The following is a 26,684-nucleotide window of genomic DNA, read 5'->3' on the forward strand; positions in this document are numbered from 1 at the left end:
GTTTCCAATTAGGACCTGACAATGTCAGAAGAGGACCAGATGATGCGAGCCATTGCCATGTCACTTGGTCAAGAGGTCAACATGGAACAGCGCTCTGACTCTCCTGAGGTGTGTCATTTTCTCTGTTCAAATTATATAGAAAAGATGTTCCACATAATTTTTTGCTAAATATCACTGTTGAGCAGCTTTTGAAGTTGTTTTTTTGTTTGTTTGTGCTTTAGGAAGCAGCACGTCGGCGTGAAGAAGAAGACAGGAGAGCCAGGGAACGGGCAGAGGAAGAGGAGGCTCGCTGCCTGGAACGTTTCATGGAGGCTGAGCCACTGGACCCAAAAGAGCTTCATGCCTTCACTGACTCCATGCTGCCTGGCTGTTTCCATCTTCTCGACGAGTTGCCTGACACCGTCTACCGACTTTGTGATCTATTGATGACTGCCATTAAGAGGAGTGGCCCTGAGTACAGAGATCTTATCCTGGGACAGGTTGTCCACCAGGTCAGGTTCTTATACTGCAGTCTTTTCACCAGAGTATTTTTAGAGAGAAGATCCATTAATGTAGCAGGCATAGATAATGTTTGAATTAAGTCTTTATTCTTTTGATAATTGTGTTTCTTGTATTGTAATGAAAACAAACTTTTAACAAGATAAAAGAAACAGCATTTTCTCACTAGTCCAGTTGTGTACATGCTGCTTATAGGTATGGGATGCAGCAGACATTCTGATCAAGGCGGCTGAGCCTTTGACTACCAGTGACACAAAGACAGTGTCTGAGTGGACCAGACAGATGGCCACGCTGCCCCAAGCCTCCAAGTTGGCAACACGGATTTTGCTGCTCACATTGCTCTTTGAAGTAAGAGAAACACATGAATTGAGAGTTCTAGACTTGACGTTATTCAACGATTATCTCATTGTTCATCTTCACAACCCAATAATTTGTTGTGTTTGACTTTGGAAGGAACTGAAGCTTTTGGGTGCCAGGGTGGTAGAGAATAGTGGAATTCTTGATTTGCTGATAAAACTGCTAGAGGTTGTTCAGCCTTGCCTGCAGGCTGCTAAAGAACAGAAAGACATCCAGACACCAAAGTGAGTTTTGTAGTCTTGCCAACTTTTCTTTCAAATGATTTCCAGGATCATTCTCAAAGCTTGTATATGTCTATGTTGTCTCTTACTTGTAACTACATTCCTGCAGATGGATCACACCAGTTCTATTGATCATTGACTTCTATGAAAAGATGGCTGTATCTTCAAAGCGTAGGGAACAGATGAACAAGGTAAAACCTGTGTTTGGAGACAATGCCATGGATTAGAGGACAGATACACTATTATAACATTCATACATATACAGTGGTACATGTACTTATGAAATGAATTGGTTCTGGAAGACATTTCATAAGTAGAAAATTTCGTAAGTAGAGATGCGTTTTCCATGCAAATGCCCTAATCCGTTCCAAGCCCCCCCAAAATTCGGACATAAATGTTTCATAAAGCATAAAAATGCCTCAAAACATGTAACAAATACATGTTACAATTAGATTATTACACAATAAATGAGAGTTGTACATAATGTAAAAAACAAAGAATAATAATGACGGTCATTTACCTTTTAACTGCGGTCCTCTGTTTTTTTGCCCTCTTTGGTTCATGCGCTCTTGCCTCACCATGCCGAACAACAGAGTGAATTCCAGTCCTCCTTTTGGACTTCTCCAACCACCCACGCAATGCCTTAAACTCCTTAAACTGCCTTTTGTTTTAATAACGTGGCGATTGTAGATGCATTACGGCCATATTCTTTGGCGAGATCAGCAAAACGCATCCCTTTTTCATGCTTCTCTAATATCTCTTGCTTTGTTTGTATGGACAAAAAAACTCTTTTCTTCGTCTTTTCTTTTCCTCTTTTCTCCGTCACTTTCTTGGGGTCCATAGTAAATACTCTGAAAGTTAATATATATACGTAAAACTATCAGAACACGTCATGGGTCGAGGGCTGAATGACGAGGACGATGCATAGACTCCTATCTATCTACACAGAGAGGTCCCTCTTGGCCAATGGGATGCCAGGATGCTAGGTAATAGCCAATGGCAGAGCAGCTATAAGAATGTTGGGTACCGGAACCTTTGGGAGCTTTGAGTAGCAGCCCTTACTATATTTTTACCTTTCGTAACTCAAAATTTCTTTCGTAACTAGAGGCAATATTTTCCTGTTGAGACGTTTTGTAAGTAGAAAACTTCGTATGTGGAGACATTCATAAGTAGAGGTACCACTGTATTTGTCATGACAACTGAGAATATAATTTTGGTTTTCATGCACTCCATTTATACAATTGAATTCTATTTCTCTGCCTTAAGTATCTGCAGCCCAATGGAAATAATTGGCGCTGGTTTGATGACCGCTCAGGCCGGTGGTGCAGTTACAGTGCTTCAAACAACAGCACGATTGACTCTGCATGGAGGGCTGGGGAGAGCAGTGTCCGCTTCACAGCTGGTCGTCGGAGATACACTGTGCAGTTTAACACCATGGTGCAGGTATACGCGAATATCTTACTCCACTTCCTGAGAATAAACAACTCTAGATCCCTTGGATTTAATTTTGTAATTTGTAACTTTATAGTTTTTTGGTCAGCTGTAGTTTTGTCAGGGTTGAATGAACAGTATTGTGCAATTTCCTCCGGGATTATTAAAGTATCTATCTATCTGGATCTGGTATCTGGTATGCTCCATGTAAAAGTTTCGGATGTATATGTTTGGATTTTCAAAGCAATAAATCATCTAATTTTGGACAATATTTCTGTATTCTAAGCTTTCATACCTGAAAGGAGCTATTTAATTTTGTTTTTTAATTTGTCGAGCTTTGGGAATTTGTGTTCACCTTAACAAATAGAATGTTCTTGTTAGTCTGACTCTGACTTTTTTAATTTACAAACTGACCTTACTCAGAAATAGATGAGTGTGTTTATGTTATTTTGAGCAATATGTTCTTAGAAAAAGGGGATGGTGTTGGACCGATCAATATCTTAAGGAGTTTCTTTTAACAAGAACACCATTCTGTTGAACAGGTAAATGAAGAGACAGGTAACAGGAGGCCGGTGATGCTGACTGTCCAGAGAGTGCCTCGCATGCCCAAACCTGCTAAGACTGGCATTACTGATACGGAGAGAGAAGATGGGGACAGGAGCAAAGTTGAGGAAACCCAGACTGACTTGGAATCAGGGGCAGCAGTTGAGATGAGTGCTCCTAAAGATGATTCCAGCCAGCTGAAGGAGACTACACCCGGCCCATCAGCGTACCTGGAGTCTGAATACTCCCAGAGTGCTGGTATAGTTGTGCAAGGCTTGACTGAGGACATGACCACCATTCTCATCCGTGCCTGTGTCAGTATGATCAGCGTTCCCGTGGACCCAGACACCCTTCATGCCACCCTACGTCTTTGTTTGCGCCTAACACGCAACCACCAGTATGCCATGATGTTTGCTGAGTTAAAGAGTACACGGATGATCCTGGGGCTGACCCAAAGCTCTGGGTTCAATGGCTTCACCCCACTGGTTACTCTACTCTTCAGACACATCATAGAAGATCCGGCCACACTGCGGCACACAATGGAGAAGGTTAGAATCTGTGTTTATGCGATGTAATTGGAGTTCTTAGTGTCTTCAAAAACAATTACTAATATCATTTTTTTAAAGGAATGTCATTTTCATACGTGTACAGTATTTTCCGCACTATAAGGCGCACTGGACTATAAGGCGCACCCTCAATAATTTGTTTGTTTTATAATTTATTTCATATATAAGGCGCACACAATAAAAAATACATAAAATTTATTTTATAAACTGCAGCGGCTGTAGTTGTGCAATCCGTCCACTAGATAGAGCCGCGCTGCTCAGGCAGTAATGATTGCATTCATGACTTCCTGACTACCTTTGAGTGGCCCCTATTGCTATGTCAATAAGCCATTCTGAGCCTCATCAAGGAAACCTGATCACTTGATCACTTTGCCATCTTAGAAGGAAGTCAACACGCATATTGAAAAACCTGACATTAAAAACTGGTTAAATTCATTACTAGTGCAGTCAGTGCGAACAGAGCGGATTATTTCCTGATCTGAGGTACGAAGCAGATATTTAAGCTCCGACGTTCGTCTTTGTTTATTAATTAAATATTGTTTCGATCGATCGGTAGTCCAGTCGGAGCTGAGGTGCAGCTATTTGCTGCTGTGTGTCCTAAACAATTTTTTAACTAGTTTTTAATGTCAGGCTGCTAATTTACTGGCAAATATGATGCTGTTTTACTCCTAAAACTGACTTAAACGTTGGTGTCTCACCGCCGTGAATCTCACCGCACGTCGCTGCAGACAGAATACACAAGCCTGAATGCACCCCTCCACCGCCCGCCCAGAGCTATCAACTACATTTGTAAATCAATTGCAGCATGCCCGTTTGCACCTTTGTCTAGCAGTGACTGCTCTTCAAATTTCAGAAAAGGCTGGAAGTTCAGCTTTGAGGGTCTTTCATTCACCTTTATGCCAGTTTCTCCGTGTGTTTCCACAGACTAATAGAATGGACCGTCACTAGATTCCAAATGACAGCACAATGGCATTTTTAAGACCAATTAAGTTTAAAGTGGTTTGTTTCCGACGCCAAATAGTTAGGAAATACTGAGATCAGTCAGTCAGTCAAACTTTATTATAGAATTGTTGAAAGTTCCTTGTGTTTTGCTACGTAATCACCGGTGCTCCTACAGTCTTCTCTACCGTCTGAGAGCAGCTCAGTCAGAGTCGGGACTTTGGTGACGCCTCTTGACTACCGTTGTTAGGGGTTGTAAGCCCGAGTGCCTTGTGAGGGAGCTCCTCTGGTGGCGGAGTGCGGCATGAGTGGCGGCCAGACTGCCGGCTTTTTTTCAGCGATCATGCTTTTAACCAATATTAATATGAATATGAATCCATATATAAGATGCACTGGATTATGAGGCGCACTACGGGTTTATGAGAAAATTTTAGGCTTTTAGGTGCGCCTTATAGTGCAGAAACTACGGTAATATACGGTTTCTATATATGTAACTCATGTCTCCCCAAAAAAAAATAAATTTATCGCATACTTATTATGAAGCTATAAAGATGTGCATCTTAACGGATTGTTAAATGCTTATTTTTACATTTTAAGGCAAATTTGAACTAGGTAATTTTTCATTTTGCAGTCATTCGTCTGGAGAGGGTTTGAGTTGAGATTTTCTCATTAGAAAGGACCTAAAATAAAACTCATCTTTTTTTTCTGCCCTTTTTGCTAATCATATTGTCCTTAAATAATGCTTAAAAATTGGTTGATATCAAATAAACCTAATTATTCATTTGTTGCCATAGGTTGTGAGGTCTGCAGTGACTAGTGGAGCAGGTAGCACGACCTCAGGAGTGGTATCAGGTAGCCTTGGTTCCAGAGAAATCAATTACATCCTTCGCGTCCTGGGTCCAGCAGCCTGCCGTAACCCTGAATGTTTTGCCGAAACCGCCAGTAATTGTGTCCGTATCGCTCTGCCTGCACCCCGTGGAGCTGGCACAGGTTAGTGATCAAGTTTTTTCTAAGTAGGAGTGATAAGAGATTAGATTTTGAATTTGCAATTACTATGTAGTTACTATTTTTCCTTTTTCATAATAAAATTCTATTTTCTACAGCCTCTGATGACGAGTTTGAGAATTTGCGAATCAAGGGGCCCAATGCTGTGCAGCTGGTTAAGACCACTCCTCTGAAACTGTCCCCCTTACCTGCTATCCCTGACACTATCAAGGACGTCATCTATGACATGCTCAATGCTTTGGCTGCCTATCATGCCCCTGAAGAGCGTAAGACATATTTTTTAGAGCATTCTGAAAATTATTTATTTTAGGTCTATATATTTCATTTTCATAAGTCATATCAGAGCATTTTAGCTAAGTCATTGTACATTTTTGTGGCACAGTTGAACGTGCAGAAGATCGTGCAGCAGCAGTGCCTGGTGGTCAAGATCTGTGTCAGATACTGCAGGATGTTGGTGATGATGTTTACCAGCAGTACAGACTCACCCGGCAGGGCAGTGACTTCGACCCTCAGTCTGCATTCCATATCAATGTGGGTCTCCATGACAAGTTATCTTACACTGAATCCTAAAATGTGATGTTATCTCTACAGTTGTTAAGTGTCATGTATTTTCCTCTCAGACTCAAGTGTTTGCTGCTGATGGAGGTGGAGCTGAGTCCTCCCAGTCTGGGACACCACAAGGAGAAGGTCAGAATGGATGTTAAAACTAAAACAAAAAAAAGCTGCTAAGAATATCTTTATAATTCAATGCATCTTCCTTTCATTTATAATCACTGTTGTTTGTGGGAACAGCTTTGTAACACATGTAACATCATTTGTTAACAGTGTAGCTGTCAGTCTGTGTGTTTGTACACTGTAGTCTGTACTAATTCAATTGTTCAACTCACTAATAATATTAGAAAATATTTTGTATTAAATGCTAGCTTAGAACCACGATGGCAATTACTGGTATATTTTTCTTGGTTGTTTGTGGTTATTTGTTGTGCTGTGATGTTTCTATATTTTTTCCTAAGTGTATTTTTCATTTCCTGTGGAAAACTGATTTCAAGGACTCTAGGTATTGGTTATTTCCACTGTGTCATAATTTGTATATCATAAAATCTCTGCTCACTGAAGAAATACAGATTTATGCATTGTCTGGTAGGATCTATCATCTTCAGACGACTTGCATCTCCATAAACCAGTTCAAAGATTTAGTTTGTGTATTGTAACAACTTTGTATCTTTTTACTTTCAATAAAACTCTTTAGCCTCTACTCCAGAAGAGATGAGGGAGGAAAAGAAAGAACAAGAGGGAGATAAAAGTTCTGGGTCAGAGGAGGGTAAAGCAGCTAAGGTAAAGGCCAGCAAGCCTTTGATGCCAACCTCCACCATCCTGAGACTGCTGGCTGAACTGGTGCGCTCGTATGTAGGCATTGCTACTCTAATTGCTTCCTACTGCTATACTGCTGGACAGTCTGAACTTATTAAGGAGGTGGGTGGCTAAACAAAATTATCAGCCGATTGCATCTTTATAAAATGCCTTGAGTGTAATATTTTCTCACTTTGACCTCCTTATGTACTGGCAGGATTGCAGTGTTCTGGCCTTTGTCCTTGACCACTTGCTGCCACACACCCAGAGTTCTGAGGACAAAGATACTCCAGCCTTAGCACGCCTTTTCCTCGCCAGCTTGGCAGCTGCTGGCACAGGGACTGATGCTCAGGTGGCCCTGGTCAATGAGGTGAAGGCTGCTCTAAGTCGGGCACTAGCGATGGCAGAAGGTGCTGAAAAACATGCCAGGTAACTGTCTTGAAAGGAAGTAAACCAACCTAAGTTGATCCTGTTGACCCTTAATATAATTACATATTCATTCTTTGTCCATCTCTTTACTAGGCTTCAGGCAGTGATGTGCATCATTAGCACCATCATGGAATCGTGTCCCTCGACATCCAGTTTTTACAGCACAGCAGCTGCTAAGACACAACACAACGGCATGAACAATATCATCAGGCTCTTTCTTAAAAAAGGACTGGTCAATGATTTGGCCCGTGTTCCCCACAGCTTGGATTTGTCCAGGTATACAATTGCATCAAATAATTTTCATGTTGGATTTTAAATGGTAATACACAATATACTTGCATCACAAAGGGTAATTATATCCCCATCGAAACAGCACTTAGATTTCAAATGTTTCAGTTCTCCTGTCTCCCATGTATTGCAGCTATTATAAATGGGCCAAGCGCATTTGTTTTGCATGTATTCAAATGTGTCACTTTGATACATTTGCAGTCAATTTCTTAATGTGCAAACCCATTTCCAAAGAAGTTTGTTAAGTGTATTATAATATGCAATGATGTACAAATAATTAAAACCCCATATATAACTTAAAGTAACACAAAGACAACCTTTTAAAAGTTAAAACAGAAAATGTCAGTTTTGAAAGTTTATAGCTTTGCTTATAGTTTCATTACTATTTGTGAATCTCAAGAACACCTCTGTGAGCCTTCAACTTTAACACAGATAAAGCTGCAAGACAGCAGTTTCATGATTCTAGTTCAGCTTATACTGGGTTCAGTATTTTACAGGAAAAAAATATTTATGCTCTATATATTTACATGTAAACCAACTTCGTGTTTTCCCCACATCATTCGCTTCAGTCCCAACATGGCTAACACCGTGAATGCCGCGCTGAAGCCTTTGGAGACTCTGTCTCGCATTGTCAACCAGCCCAGCAGCCTGTTTGGAGGCAAAGGGGGATCCAGCAAGAGCAAGACTGAACATGACACCGTGGGCACTGTCAGAGACAGTAACAGCAACACTCAGGACCAAGGTCTGTACATTATGAGACACTGCAATACTCTAAATTCAAGGGTTCTATAAATGTATCTTACTGATGTGTGGTGTCTCTTCCAGGAGAGGCTGGTGAGGCAGAACCAGTGGAGGGCAACCACCGGGTGCAGGGAACCGACAGTGACCTCATGGATGGAGAGGCAGAGGGAGATACGGTCGTCATTGCTGGCCAGCCAGAGGTTCTCAGCACACAGGCCATGCAGGTGATTGAGGCTGTGTTACACAACACCCAAATGTTATTTCAGTGTATTTGCATTACTTTGCATATACCATCTATAAGCATTGGTGATTCACAATAATTTATTGCTTTGGTGTTTTCTTTCCTTTGTAGGTTGAGAATGAGTTGGTGGATCTGATTGATGAGTTGCTAGAGAGAGATGCTGGTACTGTGAACAGCACAATTATAGGTATATCACTTTCATTTGATCATATTAATTAATTTGAGTGTGAACAAGAAACATAAAGAGTAGTTTTTGCATGGCCAGTTATATACATTTTTTATGATTATATTGATTTAAATGAACTTGGTGGGTGTAGGTATGACTTGTGTGTTCTATCAAACAGTGGGACCCACTGGTGAAGATGAATCTCAGGAGGACGTTTTGATGGATGAGGCTCCTTCCAATATTAGCCAGGCATCCACTCTTCAGGCTAATCGAGAAGGTAAGACATTTACACAAGTGACGTGAGCGTAAACATTACTGTATCAGTTTTTGTTTGGAGCGTAATTTGTAAAAATATACGTACTGATATCACCCATCTACACAGATGTGTTAAATTAAATAAGTAATTCTGCCTTTTGACATTTTGAATCTTCTACAAAGATTTTTGTTGTATCAGTGAAAACATGCTTTTTGCGCTGAATCTCAGGGTAAAGAAAAGGGGCTGCTTGTTTTTTCTTTTGATTAGATTCCATGAATATCCTTGAGCCTGAGGATGAAGAGCACACCCAGGAGGAAGATTCTAGTGGCAGCAATGATGATGAAGACAGTCAGGATGAGGAGGAGGAGGAGGAAGAAGAGGAGGAGGAGGATCAGGCATGTATTAATGCTGTAAGGTTCTGTAGACTTGATTGTTGTTTGCATGTTCTTAAGACTCCTTGCTGCTCTGTGTCTTAAAGGATGATGAAGAAGGAGATGAGGATGATGATGATGAAGGTTCAGAGATGGAGTTAGATGAAGACTTCCCAGACATAAATGCTGCACCACACATTCGCTTTGAAAGGTTTGATAGGGATGATGACCTCATCATAGAGTTTGACAACATGTTTTCCAACAACGGTAAGCAGGAACATTTTTTATTAACATTTTCTAAAGTCAAATTCATTCTTTTTTGGAATGGTAAATTATAATTTCCATATGAGCTTTTAAAAAGATGTTTGGAATGAAGTCCACTTCAGTTTTCTACAGTTGATTGCAGATTTCTTTTTTAGTAGTATTTACTCAAATTATTTCCCCACCAATGTCTGCTTACTATTTTTTGTTGTTTTTCCATCAGCTGACATCCCTCCCTCCCCAGGCAACATCCCCAGCTCCCACCCACTGATGGTGCGGCATGCTGACCACGGTTCCCTCACCCTAGGTGTGACTGGCACAAGCAGCCGTCTGGCACAGGGCATGGGACGCAGCCAGCGAACTCTGCGTCAGCTGACTGCCAACAGTGGACACACCATCCATGTACACTACCCTGGCAACCGCCAACCCAACCCTCCGCTCATCTTGCAAAGGTATGTTGTGTGTGTGTGTGTTTGCACAACAGGACAATTTATTTTGAGTCACAAAGCTAATTAAAATGTCTTTTTCTTGTAATTGTTTAAAGGTTATTGGGCCCCAGTGCTGCAGCAGATATTTTACAGTTATCCAGCTCTCTGCCTCTACAATCTCGTGGCCGTGCTCGCCTTTTGGTCGGAAATGAGGATGTACACATCATTGCTCGTTCTGATGATGAGTTGTTGGATGACTTTTTCCATGAACAGAGCAGTACTGGAGGGCAAGCAGGTGGTAATTCTTTAAGGTTATTGTAATGGTCAGTTAGATCCATAGCTGTTGGAATTTTGAACATGACTGTTTTGTCTGTCTCTAGGCACTCTCTCTAGCATTCCCACTGCCTTAACTAGATGGACAGATGAGTGTAAAGTGCTGGATGCTGAGAGCATGCACGACTGTGTAGCAGGTAGGTGGTCTTTGACTTCAAATTTTTGTTGGAAAAAGGAGACAAACATTTTATCATGGAACCCCCTTCAATTCAGCCACGAGGTTGAATTAAAGGGGGTTCAAAGTATATATTTTCTATCTATTTTGTAGTTTAACCTTACTTTACACATTATGGTGCTCAAATAGTTTGGTTACCATGATCACATCTTGTTTTGAGTGTTATTTCTTTTGAAATGTATAGTATTTTATGTAAGAAAAACAATTCAAAGTTTGCCGATTTACATGGGCTCCATCAAATTGTATCAGAATGTATCAAGCTTGATAGCACTCTACTCTGAAGTGGTTTGCTTTGTTGCATATTTACTGTGTTCCTAAGTCATTGACAGTGTCAAAAACTTAATGGCTTACAGTAGCTTTAATTGGACTTTGTGACTTGTCAGTGGTAAAGGTGCCTATACTGCAACATTTGGAGAGTCTGCGGGATGAGGAGCTGGAAGAAAGAAGAGAGAAAAGAAGGAGGCAGCTGGCTGAAGAAGAAGAATCTAAACAAAATGAGAGGAGAGCTTCAGGAGCAGAACAGGCAAGAGAACAGAGCCTGCAGGTGGGCAGATAATAAGTGTACAGTAATCCCTCGTTACTCGCGGTTAATGCATTCCAGGACCACCCATGAAAAAGAAATTCCGCGATGCAGCGACAAGCTATTCATTTCATTATTTATAGTAATTTAAATGTTTATGAACCCTCGCCATACTGATATTAAACCACCATTTGTTACCTGTCCTACACCCTTATAGACTGTTTAAAGTACTTTTGTATTTTAAAAAAAGTGTTTCTTGAATACATGAAAGTATGCTGCGTTCTGTGAGTCTCGGAACGCAGCGCACATTGCTGTCAGCCAATAGCGTGCTCGTACAGTATCACTTGACTACTAAAAATCCACGATGTGAAGCCGTGCATCTTGAAGTACAAATAAGTGAGGGATTACTGTATTGTTTGTTTATTTGGCAATTTACGAGTTTTTTTAAGCTTGGTTAGAAGTTAATTTATTACATGCTTTTCGATTTTTGACCTGTCACCTTTTTTGCTTACAGGGTTCTGGCCTTGGAGCAGTTAATGGTGCTGAGACTACTGCAGGTACTGCTATGTGTGTAGATTTATTTCTGTCGCTGTCTAAATTTAAAATATTTTGTTGAAAGGACACATCTCAGAGATGGGTACCCAGAAAAGTGGAGCCAGCAGAGCGTACTGTGGGATGAGGTAGTAGTTTGTATAGTTTTAGGATCACACCAGATCTGGGAGATAACTATACAGTCTACTGTCTTTCCTATGGCAACGCTATACCAGCGCAACATCTTCATCTGCTGCCAAGAAGTTCAACTCTTAACTTGTAATATACATACTTGGACCTGTTTCCACATGTATACATATTGTCTATGGAATTTTTAAAAATGCGTGTGTGTCAATTCCAAGTATTTCCAGCTGGTTTTGCTGTGGTGAGGTAGTAAGTTGTGTTGTTGTTAGGGATCAGGATTGTACACCCCATTCAGGAGATAACTATACAACTTACTGCCTTCCTCAGTGAAGGCCCATGTCATCTCGGTAGAAAATGAAAACTGTCAACATCTACATACTGTTTCAGGTCTGTGTATGTGTTTGTTCATGCCCCTTTCTTTTTTGGACATTAGTCATTGACATCTTTGAAGTATTTTGAGACCATTTAAAAAAATTACCTACAATTGTGTATTGATAAAATACTTAGAATCTTAAAATATTTCATGAGAATATTAAACAGATAAACAACTGTAGCTGTTAACTGTATGGGAAAAATGGCAAGTCATTGTAGCAATGACGCAGTAGTTCAGAATGGCTTTTTAATTGTTTAAAAAATGTTGCTATTTATGTGTTTTAATCAGCAATGTATAAAAAACATAATTGTTTTCATAATAGCATTTTTTTCTGGATGTTGCAGAAGGTGAGCAGGCTCAGGGAGGTACATTGTCATGTCTAGACCCACCAAGAGTCTCAGAAGGCTTCCTAACTGCACCCCCATCTGGAGAAGTCACTCCCACCACAAATGCTCCCCATGAGCAGGCCCTTGTCTCCTTGGAGACAGCCATCAATCAGCAGGTCCACCAGCCAATTGCTGATCTACTACTGGTTGAGTCGCATGCAAGCTCACTGGCTGCTCTGGCAGGGGCAGGCCACCCAACCTTGTCCACTGCTGACAGGCCAAACAGTGAAGCGGAGGCATCTCAGATGGAAATGTCCCCAGCACCCACAATCGGTGAGAGAGTCGGAGGAGGTGGTGGAGGAGGAGGAGCGTTGGATGAAGGCAGGGAAGGTAGATTAAATTTGGAGACTTTTTAAACAGCCAACAGCAAGGACACACATCTGTCATGAAAATAATGTGGAGTTAATATTTGCTGTAAAATATTTAACAGTGAAATGTAAATCAGATAGCAAAGGAGTTGTCTACAATGCATTGACACATTTTACTTCACTCTGTTTTTCCACTTTTTCCTGTAGCATCACTGAGTCCAGACATTGTGGAGACCTCAGAGCCTGCAGTGATTGGTGTGTCCCAACTGGAAGGGTCGCCCATGGACACTAGCAGCCCTGCCTCTGCTACTCAGGAAGACCCTGCTCCCAACCCTGCACAAACCACTCAGCTCTCTCAGGAACTGTCTGGCAGCAGGGATAGCGGGCTAACCGATAGGCAAACAGATGCAGAAACTGGGTGAGTATCACTCCTGACCAAAAGACCCTATGGTTCTTGACTCAAGATACAAACACTTATAGATAGGAACAACCACGTGCCGCCGTGTCTGACGACAGTAGTTCCCCTTTCTTTCCGCAACCCCCTGCCGAGCAGTGTAACATTAACACCCCATAGATTAACATTTCACGTCATGTCAGAATAACCTAGCAAATATAAGACTAAGTGAACAGTTTGCTCTGATGTATGACTTCATGTGACCTTCCTGTTGATGCGTCATCTGCATAATATTGTCCTCCTTTTACCCACATACACACAGTGTATGTGTATGGGAACGTGTGCAAGCATCGAGACGGATGACAGTTTGGGTCAGGTTCAAAGCTAGTGCCCACAATGTGAACTATTGGCTTCCTGTAAGAAAACTCGGTTATAGATTGAAATCTGAGTAATGACTAAACAACTTACAAGAAATTAGGTTTACAAAACAGTCTCTCAGAATTAATTGTGTTTGTAGGTTGAGGACCACCCGTATCTGTCTTAACATTGCAGGACTTCTGGTCAGTCACATATTTTTGCTCACTGACTGATCATACATTTTTTGTTTATATGTAAAGCTCCACTTCTGTCTCATCGCCTGGGGAATTGATGCCAAGGAGTGACAGTGCTGACAGCCAATCTCAGGCCATCCAAGAAGAGCCGCTCCCATCCACTAGCAATGAGGAGGAAGACCCACTTGCAGGTAAAATGAGTAATTGCCCTGGTTTTTCTGTGGACTTGAAAAATATTAAAGCTAAAATGTTGTCTCATGATGTTTTGGGGTTTTTTTTCTTTGCAGGTATTAGCTTGCCAGAAGGTGTGGATCCCTCCTTCCTGGCTGCACTTCCTGAGGACATTCGTCGAGAGGTGCTCCAGAATCAACTTGGCATCAGACCACCCTCCCGTCCTCCTGGTACCACCACCCTGCCCTCAACTACTGCACCAGTACTGGGAGGACCAGGGGTTACTGAAGTTAGCCCAGAGTTCCTGGCAGCATTGCCACCTGCCATCCAAGAGGAGGTAACAGACACTTCTCAAAAATCATGATATATAACTACTTAAGTCTGCTGCAGCGCAGCCGTGATTACATATATGGTTTACCATGACAGGAACGAATGAATAATGGGTTCATTGTAAAGGGCTTTGAGTACCTAGAGCACCATATAAACCGAATCATTAATATTTTCATGAGTACTTTAAGAGTCCTTCTAACTTATGTAACAGTATGAAATATAATTTCAGAATAAAATCGGTTAAGGACTTGATAAATTTATGAATCGTGCCATCACTTTTCTTAGGTTCTTGCTCAGCAACGTGCGGAGCAGCAGCGTAGGGAGCTGGCCCAACAGCCCACACAGGGAGACACCCCCCTGGATCCTGTCACCTTCATTCAGACACTGCCCTCAGAACTCCGACGTAGTGTCCTAGAAGACATGGAGGACAGTGTGTTGGCTGTCATGCCCCCGGACATTGCTGCTGAAGCGGCTGCGTTACGAAGGGAGCAAGAGGCACGTCAGAGGCAACTGATGCACGAGAGGTTGTTTGGTCATAGCTCATCATCAGCACTATCAGCCATCCTGCGATCGCCAGCCTTCACCAGTCGTTTAGGGAGTAATCGTGGAGTTCAGTACACACGACTAGCTGTGCAGAGAGGAGGTACCTTTCAAATGGGAGGAGGACCAAACCATAGGTGAGCAGAGATTGTGATCTAATTCACATTTTTTGATTAAACTTTGTTTGAAAATATGACTTATGAGTTGTTAGAGGTGATAATGGATTGCAAACACTGTGTTATTGCTTTGTTTACCTAGACCATCCAATTCTAGCATGGACTCCTTGTTGCGTCTGCGTGGTCGATTGCTGTTGGACCATGAAGCCTTGTCCTGCCTGCTGGTTTTGTTGTTTGTGGATGAGCCAAAGCTGAACACAAGCCGTCTACACCGTGTGCTCAGGAACCTCTGCTACCACTCGCAGACACGTGGGTGGGTCATTCGCAGCCTGTTATCCATCCTCCAACGCAGTAGCGAGAGTGAGGTGTGTGTGGAGACCTCACGCCTAGAAGACTCTCGCATCAAGAGGAGTATTCAAGGAGGCTGTGGAGGAAAAGGCTCAGGTCCCTCCTCCCTCTCTTCTTCTTCCCCATCTTCTTCCTTAGAGCTACTGAACAAGGTTGAATCTCGTAGTTCCAACCAGCTTTCCTGGCTGTCTGTTTCTATGGATGCAGCGTTAGGTTGCCGGACAAACATTTTCCAGATTCAACGAGTATCAGGTAGAAAGCATGCTGACCGTCACTCAGCTGGGGGATCTACAGGGTCAGGAACACTGGGAGGAGGAGTGTCAGGTGGTGCTGCGGGTATTACGTGTGCTGGGGGTGGAGGTTCCACTGTTCACATCCATCCACAAGCGGCTCCAGTAGTCTGTCGACATGTGTTGGACACACTCATCCAGTTAGCTAAGGTGAGTCTACTTGTCTACTTTAACACATCATGTGCTATATTTGCATGTATATTTTTATATTTTATGGGGAGGAAAATAAAATTGAAATGAAAATAAATGGAAGATTTTTTTCTGTTTCTTGTGTACCTGCAGGTTTTCCCCAGTCACTTCACCCAGCAGCGCTGTAAGGATTTGTCAACATCTGCCCCTGATCTAGACTCTCGTCTTTGTTCAGTCTCTTCTGGAGGAGGGGGTGGAGGAATTGGCTCCAGGTCAATGTTGCCCTCTCAAAATAACCCCACCCCTAATTCCACCAATACCCAGAACTCATTGGGTTCCACTGCTGCTACTCTCCAGTCCCTAGGAATCTCCACTGATTTTTGGGATCTGCTGGTCAAGCTGGACAACATGAATGTCAGCCGCAAGGGCAAAGCTTCTATGAAAACAGTGCCTCTTGGGGGAAGTGCAGAGGCTGAAGGGGCTCAGTTAAGCCTGGAGACTTCCCCTCTGGGCCAGCTGATGAACATGCTGTCCCACCCAGTCATCAGACGGAGCTCCTTGCTCACTGAAAAGCTGCTGCGCCTGCTTTCCCTTATTTCTATTGCCCTGCCTGACAACAAGGCTACCGAGGTGCCTGCTGGACACCCCACCCCACAGGCCGCCAACCCCAACATGGCATCAAGCGCTGGAGCCACAGCCCCAATTGCAGCACAGGGCACTGTGTCGGCAGGCTCCACTCAAACTACTGTGGCAGTTCCAGGCACATCTGTGGGAGCTGTAGCCCAAGGCACATCCTCAGGAACAAGTCTGGTAGCTTCTCAGACATCCTCTACTACAATCTCTATACCCACATCCACTGGAACAACATCAACAGGTAGTGCTAATTAAGCCAAAAAAATATGTCAACAGTTCATTTCCTTGCAATATCAGTGGATAATAATTGTATTTTTTGATAAAATAGGAAAACAGAAAGTCACTGTTTGCAGTACAGAGGTTGATAGCAAGATGGCGTCCACTGGACTCACGGAGAAACAGCTTCAACTCTCTGTGGAGGTATGGATGCAAAAGTTAAAGTTGCAAACAATGTCATACTTTGTAACCTCATCAAATTTTATCCAATGTATTTCATGGAAAAGTGTTCCCTAAAATCAAATTCAATTTATTAAACTCCACCAGAGGGCCCTGTTTACTTTTCACTGCCTCGAATACTGTTCTCCCGGAAGAAAAGGGATCATAATCCAGAAAAAATTCTAGTTAAATAGGTCTGGTTTGTTTTTTTGTTTTTTCATTTGACCAAAGTTAGTTTTCATTTGGGGAAAAAAATTCAGTTACCATCACCAAATATCATCACCCTGATTGACTAATGCCTGTCCAATTATTTTTTTGGTTTCACATTATATTTTGTCACTATTGGAAGAGGAAGTATTAAAATGTCAAAGTAGGGATCTCACTTCTAATTTTAATTTCTATACATGTGTTTTTGCACTAAATTGTGCGACCATGTGTTATTCTTTAAACAATGTTAGTGTAGATTTCTTAATGCAAATACTTTATTGTTAGCCTGGGGAATCTGTTCACATTTACAAGTCCAGCATCATATACTGAGTATTTGGAAAGCTGTTTTGAATTACCATTTTTAGCACTTTTACTTTACAGTAATTCATTGTTCAAACTTATTTTATTTGTTTTATCCTCTTCATCTCAAGGTTTTGACATCTCACTCATGTTCAGAAGAGGGCCTGGAGGATGCAGCTAACATTCTGTTACAGTTATCTAGAGGAGACTGTGCCACCAGAGACACTGTGCTCAGACTGCTGCTCAGTGGAGCTCGACACCTTGGATACACTCTTTGCAAACAGATAGGTCAGTGCTGTGCAAGTACAAGTACTGCTGTGCTACTATTAAAGCAAAGACACTTTCTCTTAACTTGTGCTTCTCAAAATCTTTTCAGGCATGCTACTGGCTGAACTTAGAGAATACAATCTGGAGCAGCAGAGACGAGCACAGGCTGACTCACATTCCCCAGATGCTCCTCCTGAGGACTCTTCCATTTCATCCAGACTCAAGGGCAAGATGACTAGCAGGTTAGCCAGTGATGACTCTGGGCAACATAATGTTGTCAATACACATACAAGAGAAACTGGTTCTTTCTAAATTTAAGCTCTATTTAAATAAGCCCATGTAACATTGAAGTATTTGATGACAATATACGTTTTTGCTTATAGTCTTTCTCTTCTCCTTGTTTGCGTTTGTTGGTTGGGGCAAAGGTTTGATGGATCGGAGAGTGTCGTGATTGTGGCTGCACAGAAGCGGACTCTTGGTGGACGTGAACTGCAGCTTCCTTGTATGAGTTCACTTACCTCAAAGACATCAACGCAGAAATTCTTTCTGAGAGTGCTGCAGGTCATTATCCAGCTCCGTGAAGATACACGACGAGCCAACAAAAAAGCCAAACAGACAGGGCGATTAGGTAGGAAAATGTTACAAACACAACACTCAACGCATTTTCTATATTGTGTTGTATCGAATGATGAAACCCTTTTCTTCTCTTAGGCTCCTCCAGTTTAGGATCCGCCAGCAGCATTCAGGCTGCGGTGCGTCAGCTAGAGGCTGAGGCCGATGCCATCATCCAAATGGTGAGAGAGGGTCAGCGTGCACGTCGGCTACAGCAGGCACCCCCACCCTCCGCCCCGTCTGCCTCTGCCACCATTACTGCTGGGTCTTCTGTGGCTGCCCCCCATGCCCCCACTGGTGCTGCTCCCCCTGCTGGCACAGCTGCTCCTGCCCCCACGGTTAGCATGGGCTGCTCTGACAGCAGGCGTACAATTCACACACTGCACACTCAAAGTAAACCATTTGAAACTGAAAAAACACATTGACTACATATTATGATCATTACAGTATCATTTTTTTCAAATTTACTCTGACAGTCAGCAAGAAAAATGCATTGAAATGGCCATAAAATGATCCAGGGGCTTATGTGATTTAGCTTGGCTTGTACTGGCTTTATGCATTTTGGCAAATCATGAGCTAGCCCAATACTTCTTATGTATTTCTGTCCCGTTTGGATAAAATAAACTGCACCTGCAAATTAAAAAATGTAGTGGGCAGTCATCATGCACCCCATCAGAAAAAGAAATACGTCATTAATCCATTCTCTTATCATTTTTGTCACAATGACATGTTTTGCATTTGAAATGGTATAAATAGTGTGCCACCTTTCTTTTCCACTGTTTTTGTTTTCTGGCTGACATGGCTTCGTGCTTTTGGGCTTTCACCTTAGTCGGTTTGGGTTTCTTTTCAACGGTGCAGTGGAATTTCATTTTGCATGACAAAGTCAAGGAGGTTATGAAAAATTGTAATCATTAATGTTGTTTTATCGATGTTGTTTGTCTGTCTCTGCCTCGCTGGTCCTTCCTTGTTTGTCTTCTGTAGTCTGAAGTGCAGTCGATGTCCGAGAATCAGGCGGCCCAGAGAGATGACTCTCCAATGGATGTGGACCAGGCATCTCCTCTAGACCAGGATCCCACATCTTTAGGTATGACTCACTCTTCCAAAGTTTTAATAACCTGATTAAAATCAGAAAAAAAATCAGTACATTATTAAAAACAATGTGACAGTGTGCTTTGATTTCTGTAGGCCAGTGTTTGCATAAAAACAGCGATGACATATATTACTTGTAGAAGTACAGATTTGTCTACCTAGGAATAGGTAGACAAAATGTTTTTCTCTGTGCACCTTGCTCATCTTGAATAAGTAAGACAAGTGATGAAACTATTGAAATATTTATGCAATATCCATCCATCCACTTCCGCTTATCCGGGGTCAGGTCGCGGGGGCAGCAGCTTAAGCAGGGAAGCCCAGACTTCCCTCTCCCTAGCCACTTCGTCCAGCTCCTCTGGGAGAATCCTAAGGCATTCCCAGGCCAGCCAGGGGACATAGTCTTTCCAGCGTGTCCTGGGTCGTCCCTCGGGGCCTCCTCCCAGTAGGACGTGCCCGGAACACGTCACCAGGGAGGCGTCCAGGAGACATCCTAACCAGATGCCCAAGCCACCTCATCTGGCTCCTCTCGATGCGGAGGAGCAGCGGCTCGACTCTGAGTCCCTCCCGGATGACTGAACTTCTCACCATATCTCTAAAGGAGAGCCCTGTGGAGGAAACTCATTTCGGCTGCTTGTATCCGGGATCTCGTTCTTTCGGTCACGACCCACAGCTCGTGACCATGGGTGGGGGCAGGAACATACTAGATCGACCGGTAAATCGAGAGCTTTGCCTTTCGGCTCAGCTCCTTCTTCACCACGACGGACCAATACAGAGTCCGCATCACTGCAGACGCTGCACCGATCCGCCTGTAGATCTCCCGTTCCATCGTACCCTCACTCGTGAATGAGACCCCGAGATACTTGAACTCCTCCACTTGGGGCAGGATCTCATCCCCAACCCGGAGAGTACACTCCACCCTTTTCCGACTGAGCACCATGGTCTCAGATTTGGAGGTGCTGATTCTCATCCCAACCGCTTCACATTCAGCTGCGAACCGCTCCAGTGAGAGTTGGAGATCACGGCTTGATGAAGCCAACAGCACCACGTCATCTGCAAAAAGCAGAGATGCAATACTGAGGCCATCAAACCGGACACCCTCAACGCCTTGGCTGCGCCTAGAAATTCTGTCCATAAAAGTTATGAACAGAATCGGTGACAAAGGGCAGCCTTGGCAGAGTCCAACCCTCACTGGAAATAAATCCGACATTACTGCTGGCAATGCAGACCAAACTCTGACATCGGTCGTACAGGGACTGAACAGCCCTTATCAAGGGGTTCGGTACCCCATATTCCTGAAGCACCTCCCACAGAACCCCCCGAGGAACACGGTCGAACGCCTTCTCCACAAAAGTCCACAAAATACATGTAGACTGGTTGGGCGAACTCCCATGCCCCCGCAAGGACCCTTCGGGGGGTGTAGAGCTGGTCCACTGTTCCACGGCCAGGACGAAAACCACTCTGCTCCTCCTGAATCCGAGATTCGACTTCCCGACGGACCCTCCTCTCCAGGTGAACCCCAATGTACAGGCGCCAAGCTGGGGGGCTATAAGTATACCCACACCTGCTCGGCGTCTCTCACCATGGCCAACTCCAGAGTGGAAGAGAGTCCAACCCCTCTCGAGAGGACTGGTACCAGAGCCCAAGCTGTGTGTGGAGGTGAGCCTGACTATAGTCGGAACTTCTCGACCTCACACACCAGCTCGGGCTCCTTCCCTGCCAGTGAGGTGACATTCCACGTCCCAAGAGCCAGCTTCTGTAGCAGGGGATCGGATCGCCAGGGTCCCCGCCTTTGGCCACGACCCAGCTCACAATGCACCCGACCCCTATGGCCCCTCCCACAGGTGGTGAGCCCATGGGAAGGGGGACCCATGTTGTCCTTTTGGGCTGTGCCTGACCAGGCCTCATGGGTGCAGGCCCGGCCACCAAGCGTTCGCCTTTGAGCCTCACCTCCAGGCCTGACTCCAGAGGGGGGCCCCGGTGGCCCGCGTCCGGGCAAGGGAAAACGTGGTCCATTGTTTTTATTCATCATGAGGGGTCTGTGAGCCGTCCTTTGTATGGTCCCTCACCTAGGACCTGTTGGTCATGGGTGACCCTGCCAGGGGCACAAAGCCCCAGACAACTTAGCTCCTAGGATCATTGGGACACACAAACCCCTCCACCACTACAAGTTGATGACTCAAGGAGGGGATTTATGCAATATATAAAATTTAAATAGTTGTAGGCAGCAATACAGGATACAGAAACTAGATAAAGAAGAAATCAGACTTCCACTGTCACATAGGAGGCCGCACAATATATAAAATTTCAGCGTTGTCCGTTCAGCATTGATTCACATCAGTAATATCACATTGGATAAAGTATGTGTGGCTCCTGGTGTTTGATAAAGAAACTCTCTATATCTCATTCTTTGTAATAGATAAACCAGGGACTTGATCCCCACCACTGGTGCACTTCTTTTACCAACCAGAAAAATATCTTCAGTCTGTAGATGGTTAATGTAATAGATCAAACTACACTGTAATTTTTCTTTACAGATGAAGAAGGTAATGGTCAGTTAGAGGGTGATGAGAGACTTCCAGACCTCCCACTGCTGAGTGAGCAGCTGTTGCTGGATGAACTGTGGGACATGCTTGGGGAGTGCCTGAAAGAGCTGGAGGAGTCCCATGACCAGCATGCTGTACTGGGTAAGTGGAGTGGGCACTTTATGCTTCTGTCTACTGGTCATCTTTAAGGAGACCCAGATTTTCTTTTCCAGCAGAACTTAACATGAATCTGCCAACAGTACCAGTACTTGGTTTGCTGATGATAGTATTATTGTGCCCTTTTTGCCAGCAAACAAACTTTATGAGAACCCTGTGGAGAATCTGTGAGGTTTTGTCAGGGCCCTCGATACAGATGAGCTGAAGGTCCACACCAGTAGTGCCACGGACTGATAACATCCATGCATTGCTGCATTCAGATTTTGCTTTCAAGTTTTGAGGATATAAATGAACTTACTATTTAGAAGTTTAAGTTTTCTCTGAAAAATCATTTTTCTAGCTGATCTCATAAAATACTTAATATATATTTTGTATAAGTTCAGATGCCAGATTTTTTTTGAAAAAGAAAAAAAAGCTTGAAATCTGAATAATACTTCTAAGATAAGTTTTGTTGTTTGATGAAAATTATGGGAAAATGAAAATGTGCATGATGTTTAAGGTTTTTTTTTTAGATATTTCTGTCTGTCTAGTGAAGGAACACAAGATTAAGTGATTTGTTTTGCTAATTTTTTGCATGATGTTTCTGTAGTTCTACAGCCTGCTGTGGAGGCCTTCTTTCTTGTTCATGCCACAGAACGAGAGAGTAAACCGCCTGTGAGGGACACCCGAGAGAGTCAGCTTTCTCACATCAAAGATGAGCCTCCACCACTGTCGCCGGCGCCCCTTACACCTGCAACACCATCATCCCTAGACCCATTTTTCTCCAGGGAACCATCCTCAATGCATATCTCTTCAAACCTCCCACCAGACACCCAGAAGTTCCTCCGCTTTGCTGGTGAGCCAAAATGATTTTAGGAAACTGATAAAGCTTTGTCGTGACATGTAATCCAGTGTCTTAACAAGACTCATTCTGTCTTTCAGAAACTCATCGCACAGTTCTTAATCAGATCCTGCGTCAGTCCACCACTCACTTGGCTGATGGACCTTTTGCTGTGCTGGTGGACTATATACGCATCCTGGACTTTGATGTTAAGAGAAAGTAAGGGGGATCATATTACTTTCTTGTGCTTTGTAATACACAGCCACACTATTCTTATGCCTACGACATAGGAGTTACCATTGTCTTGTCCCTCTATAAACAATGGAATCTGTCTCAAAAACTGCTCAACAACACTTTGTGTGCTTTGTAGGAACCATAAAGGTGTCCATCTCATAATGAAGTTCTTCATTTTACTTATTGAACTTTTTTTTTAAACGGAATTTACCCTTTGTGGGTGTCATTCCAGTTGCTCATAATTAAGGGTTTTTTTCTGTCTAATAACAAGGTTCTGTGACATTTTACACAATTTTCCTTGTCATTTCACTGACGTGCACTTCTTTCTTGACACCGGCAGATACTTCCGCCAAGAGTTGGAGCGACTTGACGAAGGCTTGAGGAAGGAGGACATGGCTGTCCACGTGAGGAGAGATCATGTATTTGAGGACTCCTACAGGGAGCTGCACCGCAAGAGTCCAGAGGACATGAAAAACAGGCTGTAAGGCTTTCTTTACCTTCCTTCTAGAGTGTGCATCCTCTCCATTCATATCTGTCAAACGTAAGACATTCTCTGCTCTCTTTCCTTTGCAGGTACATTGTTTTTGAAGGGGAGGAGGGTCAGGATGCTGGTGGCCTGCTGAGGGAGTGGTACATGATAATATCTCGAGAAATGTTCAACCCGATGTATGCCCTGTTTCGCACATCGCCAGGTGATCGTGTCACCTATACCATCAATCCCTCATCCCACTGCAACCCCAATCATCTCAGCTACTTTAAGTTTGTGGGTCGCGTTGTGGCCAAAGCTGTCTATGATAACCGGTTATTGGAGTGCTACTTCACACGCAGCTTCTACAAGCACATCCTTGGCAAGAGCGTGAGGTATGTGGTATACCTCACAGTATACAGCTGTTGTTAGTTTCAACCAGTGCTGTAAATTTTCTAGACATGCTCCAGTTATGCCAATATTCCACTTCTGAATAGAACACTAAATATTGTGGCACCCATAGAGCTGAATACCTCAAGTTTACAGTATTTTTCATGACTGAATATAATGGATGTATCTGTGGTCTGACCAGGTACACTGACATGGAGAGTGAGGACTACCCGTTCTTCCAGGGTTTGGTGTACTTGTTGGAGAATGATGTGTCCACGCTGGGTTATGAGCTGACATTCAGCACAGAGGTTTCTGTCTGTTTACTAAATATTTACATTTGTTTCAAGTCATTGATTCTTACGACTCCCTTTCACAGTTGGAATGTTGGATTGGACTGCTCAAGGTTTAACCCCAAATGATTTATGCTGTTTTAGCAAGAGTGCTGCAGTTATGATGACCTCTAAAATACATATGTGTCACAAACTAGAATCAAATTGGTATTCTAGTAGATTCAGGTCACACTGATTGAATTTATGTGCACCTGTCTGCAGGTCCAGGAGTTTGGTGTGTGCGAAGTGAGAGATCTAAAACCGAACGGAGCCAATATCCTGGTAACGGAGGAAAACAAAAAAGAGTATGTGCACCTGGTATGCCAGATGAAGATGACAGGTGAGATTGTGGTTATTTCACAAGATGGCTCACAACAAATATCATACTAACAAAGAGTTGGTCAGAGCAGTTGCATAAAAAATATAAAGAATGCATTGACCTGCTGGGTAATGGCTCCCATTTTGAAGTGATCTGTTGGCAGCAGTGTGAATGTTGCACTCTGTAATATGGTTGATGCATCATAAGCTGGACCGCTGACTGCTGCTCAAATCAGCTCGTCAGCAGAGCCTCGAAATGTCAGCCGCTTAATTGGGGAAAAAGCCGCAGACTGTTAGCTGCATGCCAAACTGAAAGGGTAATCAATAAAGCACATACCTCTACCAAGGCCCAGCAGTCCTTTTAATTAAAATAAAACTTATTCTAGATTCAATTTTTTACCAAACTAATAAATCTATCCCTATCAAGTTTTGAAAGTGAAATATCTCCCAAACAACACAAAATTAATTTGCAAGGGGGAATCGCATCTACTTTAAAATCCAGTCATTTTTTAGCACATGTCCTTCTCATCAATCACAGTTTTCTGTTTTATACATAATATATAAGAAAGCCTCTTTGTTCAGAGCTAGTCATAAATTTGACAGATTTTTCTTTGCTATATGTCAAAGCAGTTTTTGTGTCCTTGGTAACAATCATACCAATAAACCGACATCTTTAAAACAGATGATTTTTTTGGGGAGACACAGAGAGAGAGACCCCCCCAGTGAGCATGTTGACTTGTTTTGTAGGCGCAATCCGTAAGCAGCTGGCGGCCTTCCTGGAAGGGTTCTATGAGATTATTCCCAAGAGGTTGATCTCTATCTTCACTGAGCAGGAGCTGGAACTGCTCATCTCCGGTCTGCCCACCATCGATATTGATGATCTAAAGGCCAACACTGAATATCACAAATACCAGTCCAGCTCCATCCAGGTGTGTATGAGTACACTCTACTTGCTACATATGTTTATAGTAAATATCCATGGGTTTACAAGAGCTTGTTTTTGGAAGATCCTTACAATTGATCTGTTTTTGTCTTTTGTATTTTCCTACTTCAGATCCAGTGGTTCTGGAGGGCCCTGCGTTCATTTGACCAGGCAGACCGGGCCAAATTCCTTCAGTTTGTCACTGGCACGTCAAAGGTTCCCCTCCAAGGTTTTGCTGCTCTGGAGGGTATGAACGGCATCCAGAAGTTTCAGATCCACCGTGACGATCGCTCCACCGACCGCCTGCCATCTGCTCATACATGGTAAGTTCATAGCATGTTTACCAGGCATGCATATTTGCATGAAGCCAGAAATGAACATAATTGTGTAAAGCTAACCTTAATGTTTTTCTTTCCCCCCTCAGCTTTAACCAGCTTGACCTCCCAGCTTATGAGAGCTATGAGAAGCTGAGACACATGCTGTTGTTGGCCATTCAGGAATGCTCAGAAGGATTCGGACTGGCTTAAACTTTAAAACTCTCAAAACACACCAACATTCATACAAACACTTGATTTTGGTTTGCCTACTCATGACACTTTCACTGAACATCTTCAATGCACGCACACATCATCATAGACATTACTGGATTACTTGTTGAATGGCCTAGCCTTACTGGTTTCTATTCCATATAGAACAGATGAAACCAGTGAGTGAGATGAACTGATTAACTGCGTACAACACAGAGAGCCTCATGTCGACACAAACGTGTCTCCCTTTCCAATTTAATGACAAATGCAAGAGTGGATTGAGAGGATAAAACATGGACTAATATAAGAGATGTTTTCTTCATTTAGTTTGAGTTCTCTGTACAAAAGGTTTGGGAGTTTATGTTTAATCTTTTTTGTTCTCTGGTTGTGTAAAAAGAAAAGAGAATGTTGTTTGAAAGGATGGCTATAAAACCTTTGGGGAAAAATGGTGGTGGTTTCTTGATGCAAATTTGTGACCTCATAAGCCTTGATGATGGGGAGCATTTTTATAAGAGGTATATGAACAACTTGAAAAAGTTTGATATTCACAAAAATGCACTTTTTAAAGTTTTGTGGCATTTTTAAGGAAGGATGGTACAAAAAAATGAAACTGAAGGAGCTAAAACAAATAACCACAAATTCTAGCGTATTTTTGGCTATTAAATTGCTGACCCAGCCTTGAGCCTTTGAATCGGAGTGGAATAAC

At 43.0% G+C, this 26,684-nt stretch overlaps 1 protein-coding gene across 14 annotated transcripts in view; it reads left to right on the plus strand.

Moving 5' to 3' along the window:
• The window catches only part of huwe1 (HECT, UBA and WWE domain containing E3 ubiquitin protein ligase 1), a 46,325-nt gene extending 19,998 nt beyond the window's left edge, over positions 1 to 26,327 (plus strand). For 5 of the 14 annotated variants that reach the window (XM_068306041.1, XM_068306098.1, XM_068306074.1 and 2 more), the window contains 48 exons: positions 13 to 108; positions 222 to 491; positions 694 to 846; positions 952 to 1,079; positions 1,186 to 1,267; positions 2,343 to 2,519; positions 3,050 to 3,598; positions 5,350 to 5,545; positions 5,659 to 5,826; positions 5,943 to 6,091; positions 6,181 to 6,247; positions 6,810 to 7,033; positions 7,128 to 7,339; positions 7,433 to 7,615; positions 8,197 to 8,369; positions 8,453 to 8,592; positions 8,721 to 8,796; positions 8,954 to 9,052; positions 9,299 to 9,426; positions 9,510 to 9,669; positions 9,887 to 10,115; positions 10,208 to 10,386; positions 10,472 to 10,561; positions 10,983 to 11,143; positions 11,634 to 11,676; positions 12,512 to 12,883; positions 13,069 to 13,279; positions 13,873 to 13,997; positions 14,094 to 14,314; positions 14,593 to 14,984; positions 15,106 to 15,751; positions 15,884 to 16,604; positions 16,692 to 16,783; positions 17,437 to 17,593; positions 17,682 to 17,813; positions 17,985 to 18,200; positions 18,284 to 18,522; positions 19,166 to 19,268; positions 21,808 to 21,957; positions 22,562 to 22,807; positions 22,894 to 23,011; positions 23,367 to 23,507; positions 23,600 to 23,887; positions 24,085 to 24,190; positions 24,434 to 24,551; positions 25,277 to 25,458; positions 25,584 to 25,774; positions 25,876 to 26,327. In XM_068306041.1, coding sequence (XP_068162142.1) covers positions 13 to 108; positions 222 to 491; positions 694 to 846; positions 952 to 1,079; positions 1,186 to 1,267; positions 2,343 to 2,519; positions 3,050 to 3,598; positions 5,350 to 5,545; positions 5,659 to 5,826; positions 5,943 to 6,091; positions 6,181 to 6,247; positions 6,810 to 7,033; positions 7,128 to 7,339; positions 7,433 to 7,615; positions 8,197 to 8,369; positions 8,453 to 8,592; positions 8,721 to 8,796; positions 8,954 to 9,052; positions 9,299 to 9,426; positions 9,510 to 9,669; positions 9,887 to 10,115; positions 10,208 to 10,386; positions 10,472 to 10,561; positions 10,983 to 11,143; positions 11,634 to 11,676; positions 12,512 to 12,883; positions 13,069 to 13,279; positions 13,873 to 13,997; positions 14,094 to 14,314; positions 14,593 to 14,984; positions 15,106 to 15,751; positions 15,884 to 16,604; positions 16,692 to 16,783; positions 17,437 to 17,593; positions 17,682 to 17,813; positions 17,985 to 18,200; positions 18,284 to 18,522; positions 19,166 to 19,268; positions 21,808 to 21,957; positions 22,562 to 22,807; positions 22,894 to 23,011; positions 23,367 to 23,507; positions 23,600 to 23,887; positions 24,085 to 24,190; positions 24,434 to 24,551; positions 25,277 to 25,458; positions 25,584 to 25,774; positions 25,876 to 25,978 — 9,402 coding nt within the window. In that variant the 3' untranslated portion in view covers positions 25,979 to 26,327. Of the gene's footprint in view, positions 1 to 12; positions 109 to 221; positions 492 to 693; positions 847 to 951; positions 1,080 to 1,185; positions 1,268 to 2,342; positions 2,520 to 3,049; positions 3,599 to 5,349; positions 5,546 to 5,658; positions 5,827 to 5,942; positions 6,092 to 6,180; positions 6,248 to 6,809; positions 7,034 to 7,127; positions 7,340 to 7,432; positions 7,616 to 8,196; positions 8,370 to 8,452; positions 8,593 to 8,720; positions 8,797 to 8,953; positions 9,053 to 9,298; positions 9,427 to 9,509; positions 9,670 to 9,886; positions 10,116 to 10,207; positions 10,387 to 10,471; positions 10,562 to 10,982; positions 11,144 to 11,633; positions 11,677 to 12,511; positions 12,884 to 13,068; positions 13,280 to 13,872; positions 13,998 to 14,093; positions 14,315 to 14,592; positions 14,985 to 15,105; positions 15,752 to 15,883; positions 16,605 to 16,691; positions 16,784 to 17,436; positions 17,594 to 17,681; positions 17,815 to 17,984; positions 18,201 to 18,283; positions 18,523 to 19,165; positions 19,269 to 21,807; positions 21,958 to 22,561; positions 22,808 to 22,893; positions 23,012 to 23,366; positions 23,508 to 23,599; positions 23,888 to 24,084; positions 24,191 to 24,433; positions 24,552 to 25,276; positions 25,459 to 25,583; positions 25,775 to 25,875 lie in introns of all 14 variants that reach the window. The other 9 variants (XM_068306066.1, XM_068306129.1, XM_068306135.1 and 6 more) reach the window with 6 other exon arrangements.
• Positions 26,328 to 26,684: the final 357 nt, after the last annotated feature.

The sequence above is a fragment of the Antennarius striatus genome, chromosome 2, assembly GCF_040054535.1.
Source record: "Antennarius striatus isolate MH-2024 chromosome 2, ASM4005453v1, whole genome shotgun sequence".
Lineage (NCBI taxonomy): Eukaryota > Metazoa > Chordata > Actinopteri > Lophiiformes > Antennariidae > Antennarius > Antennarius striatus.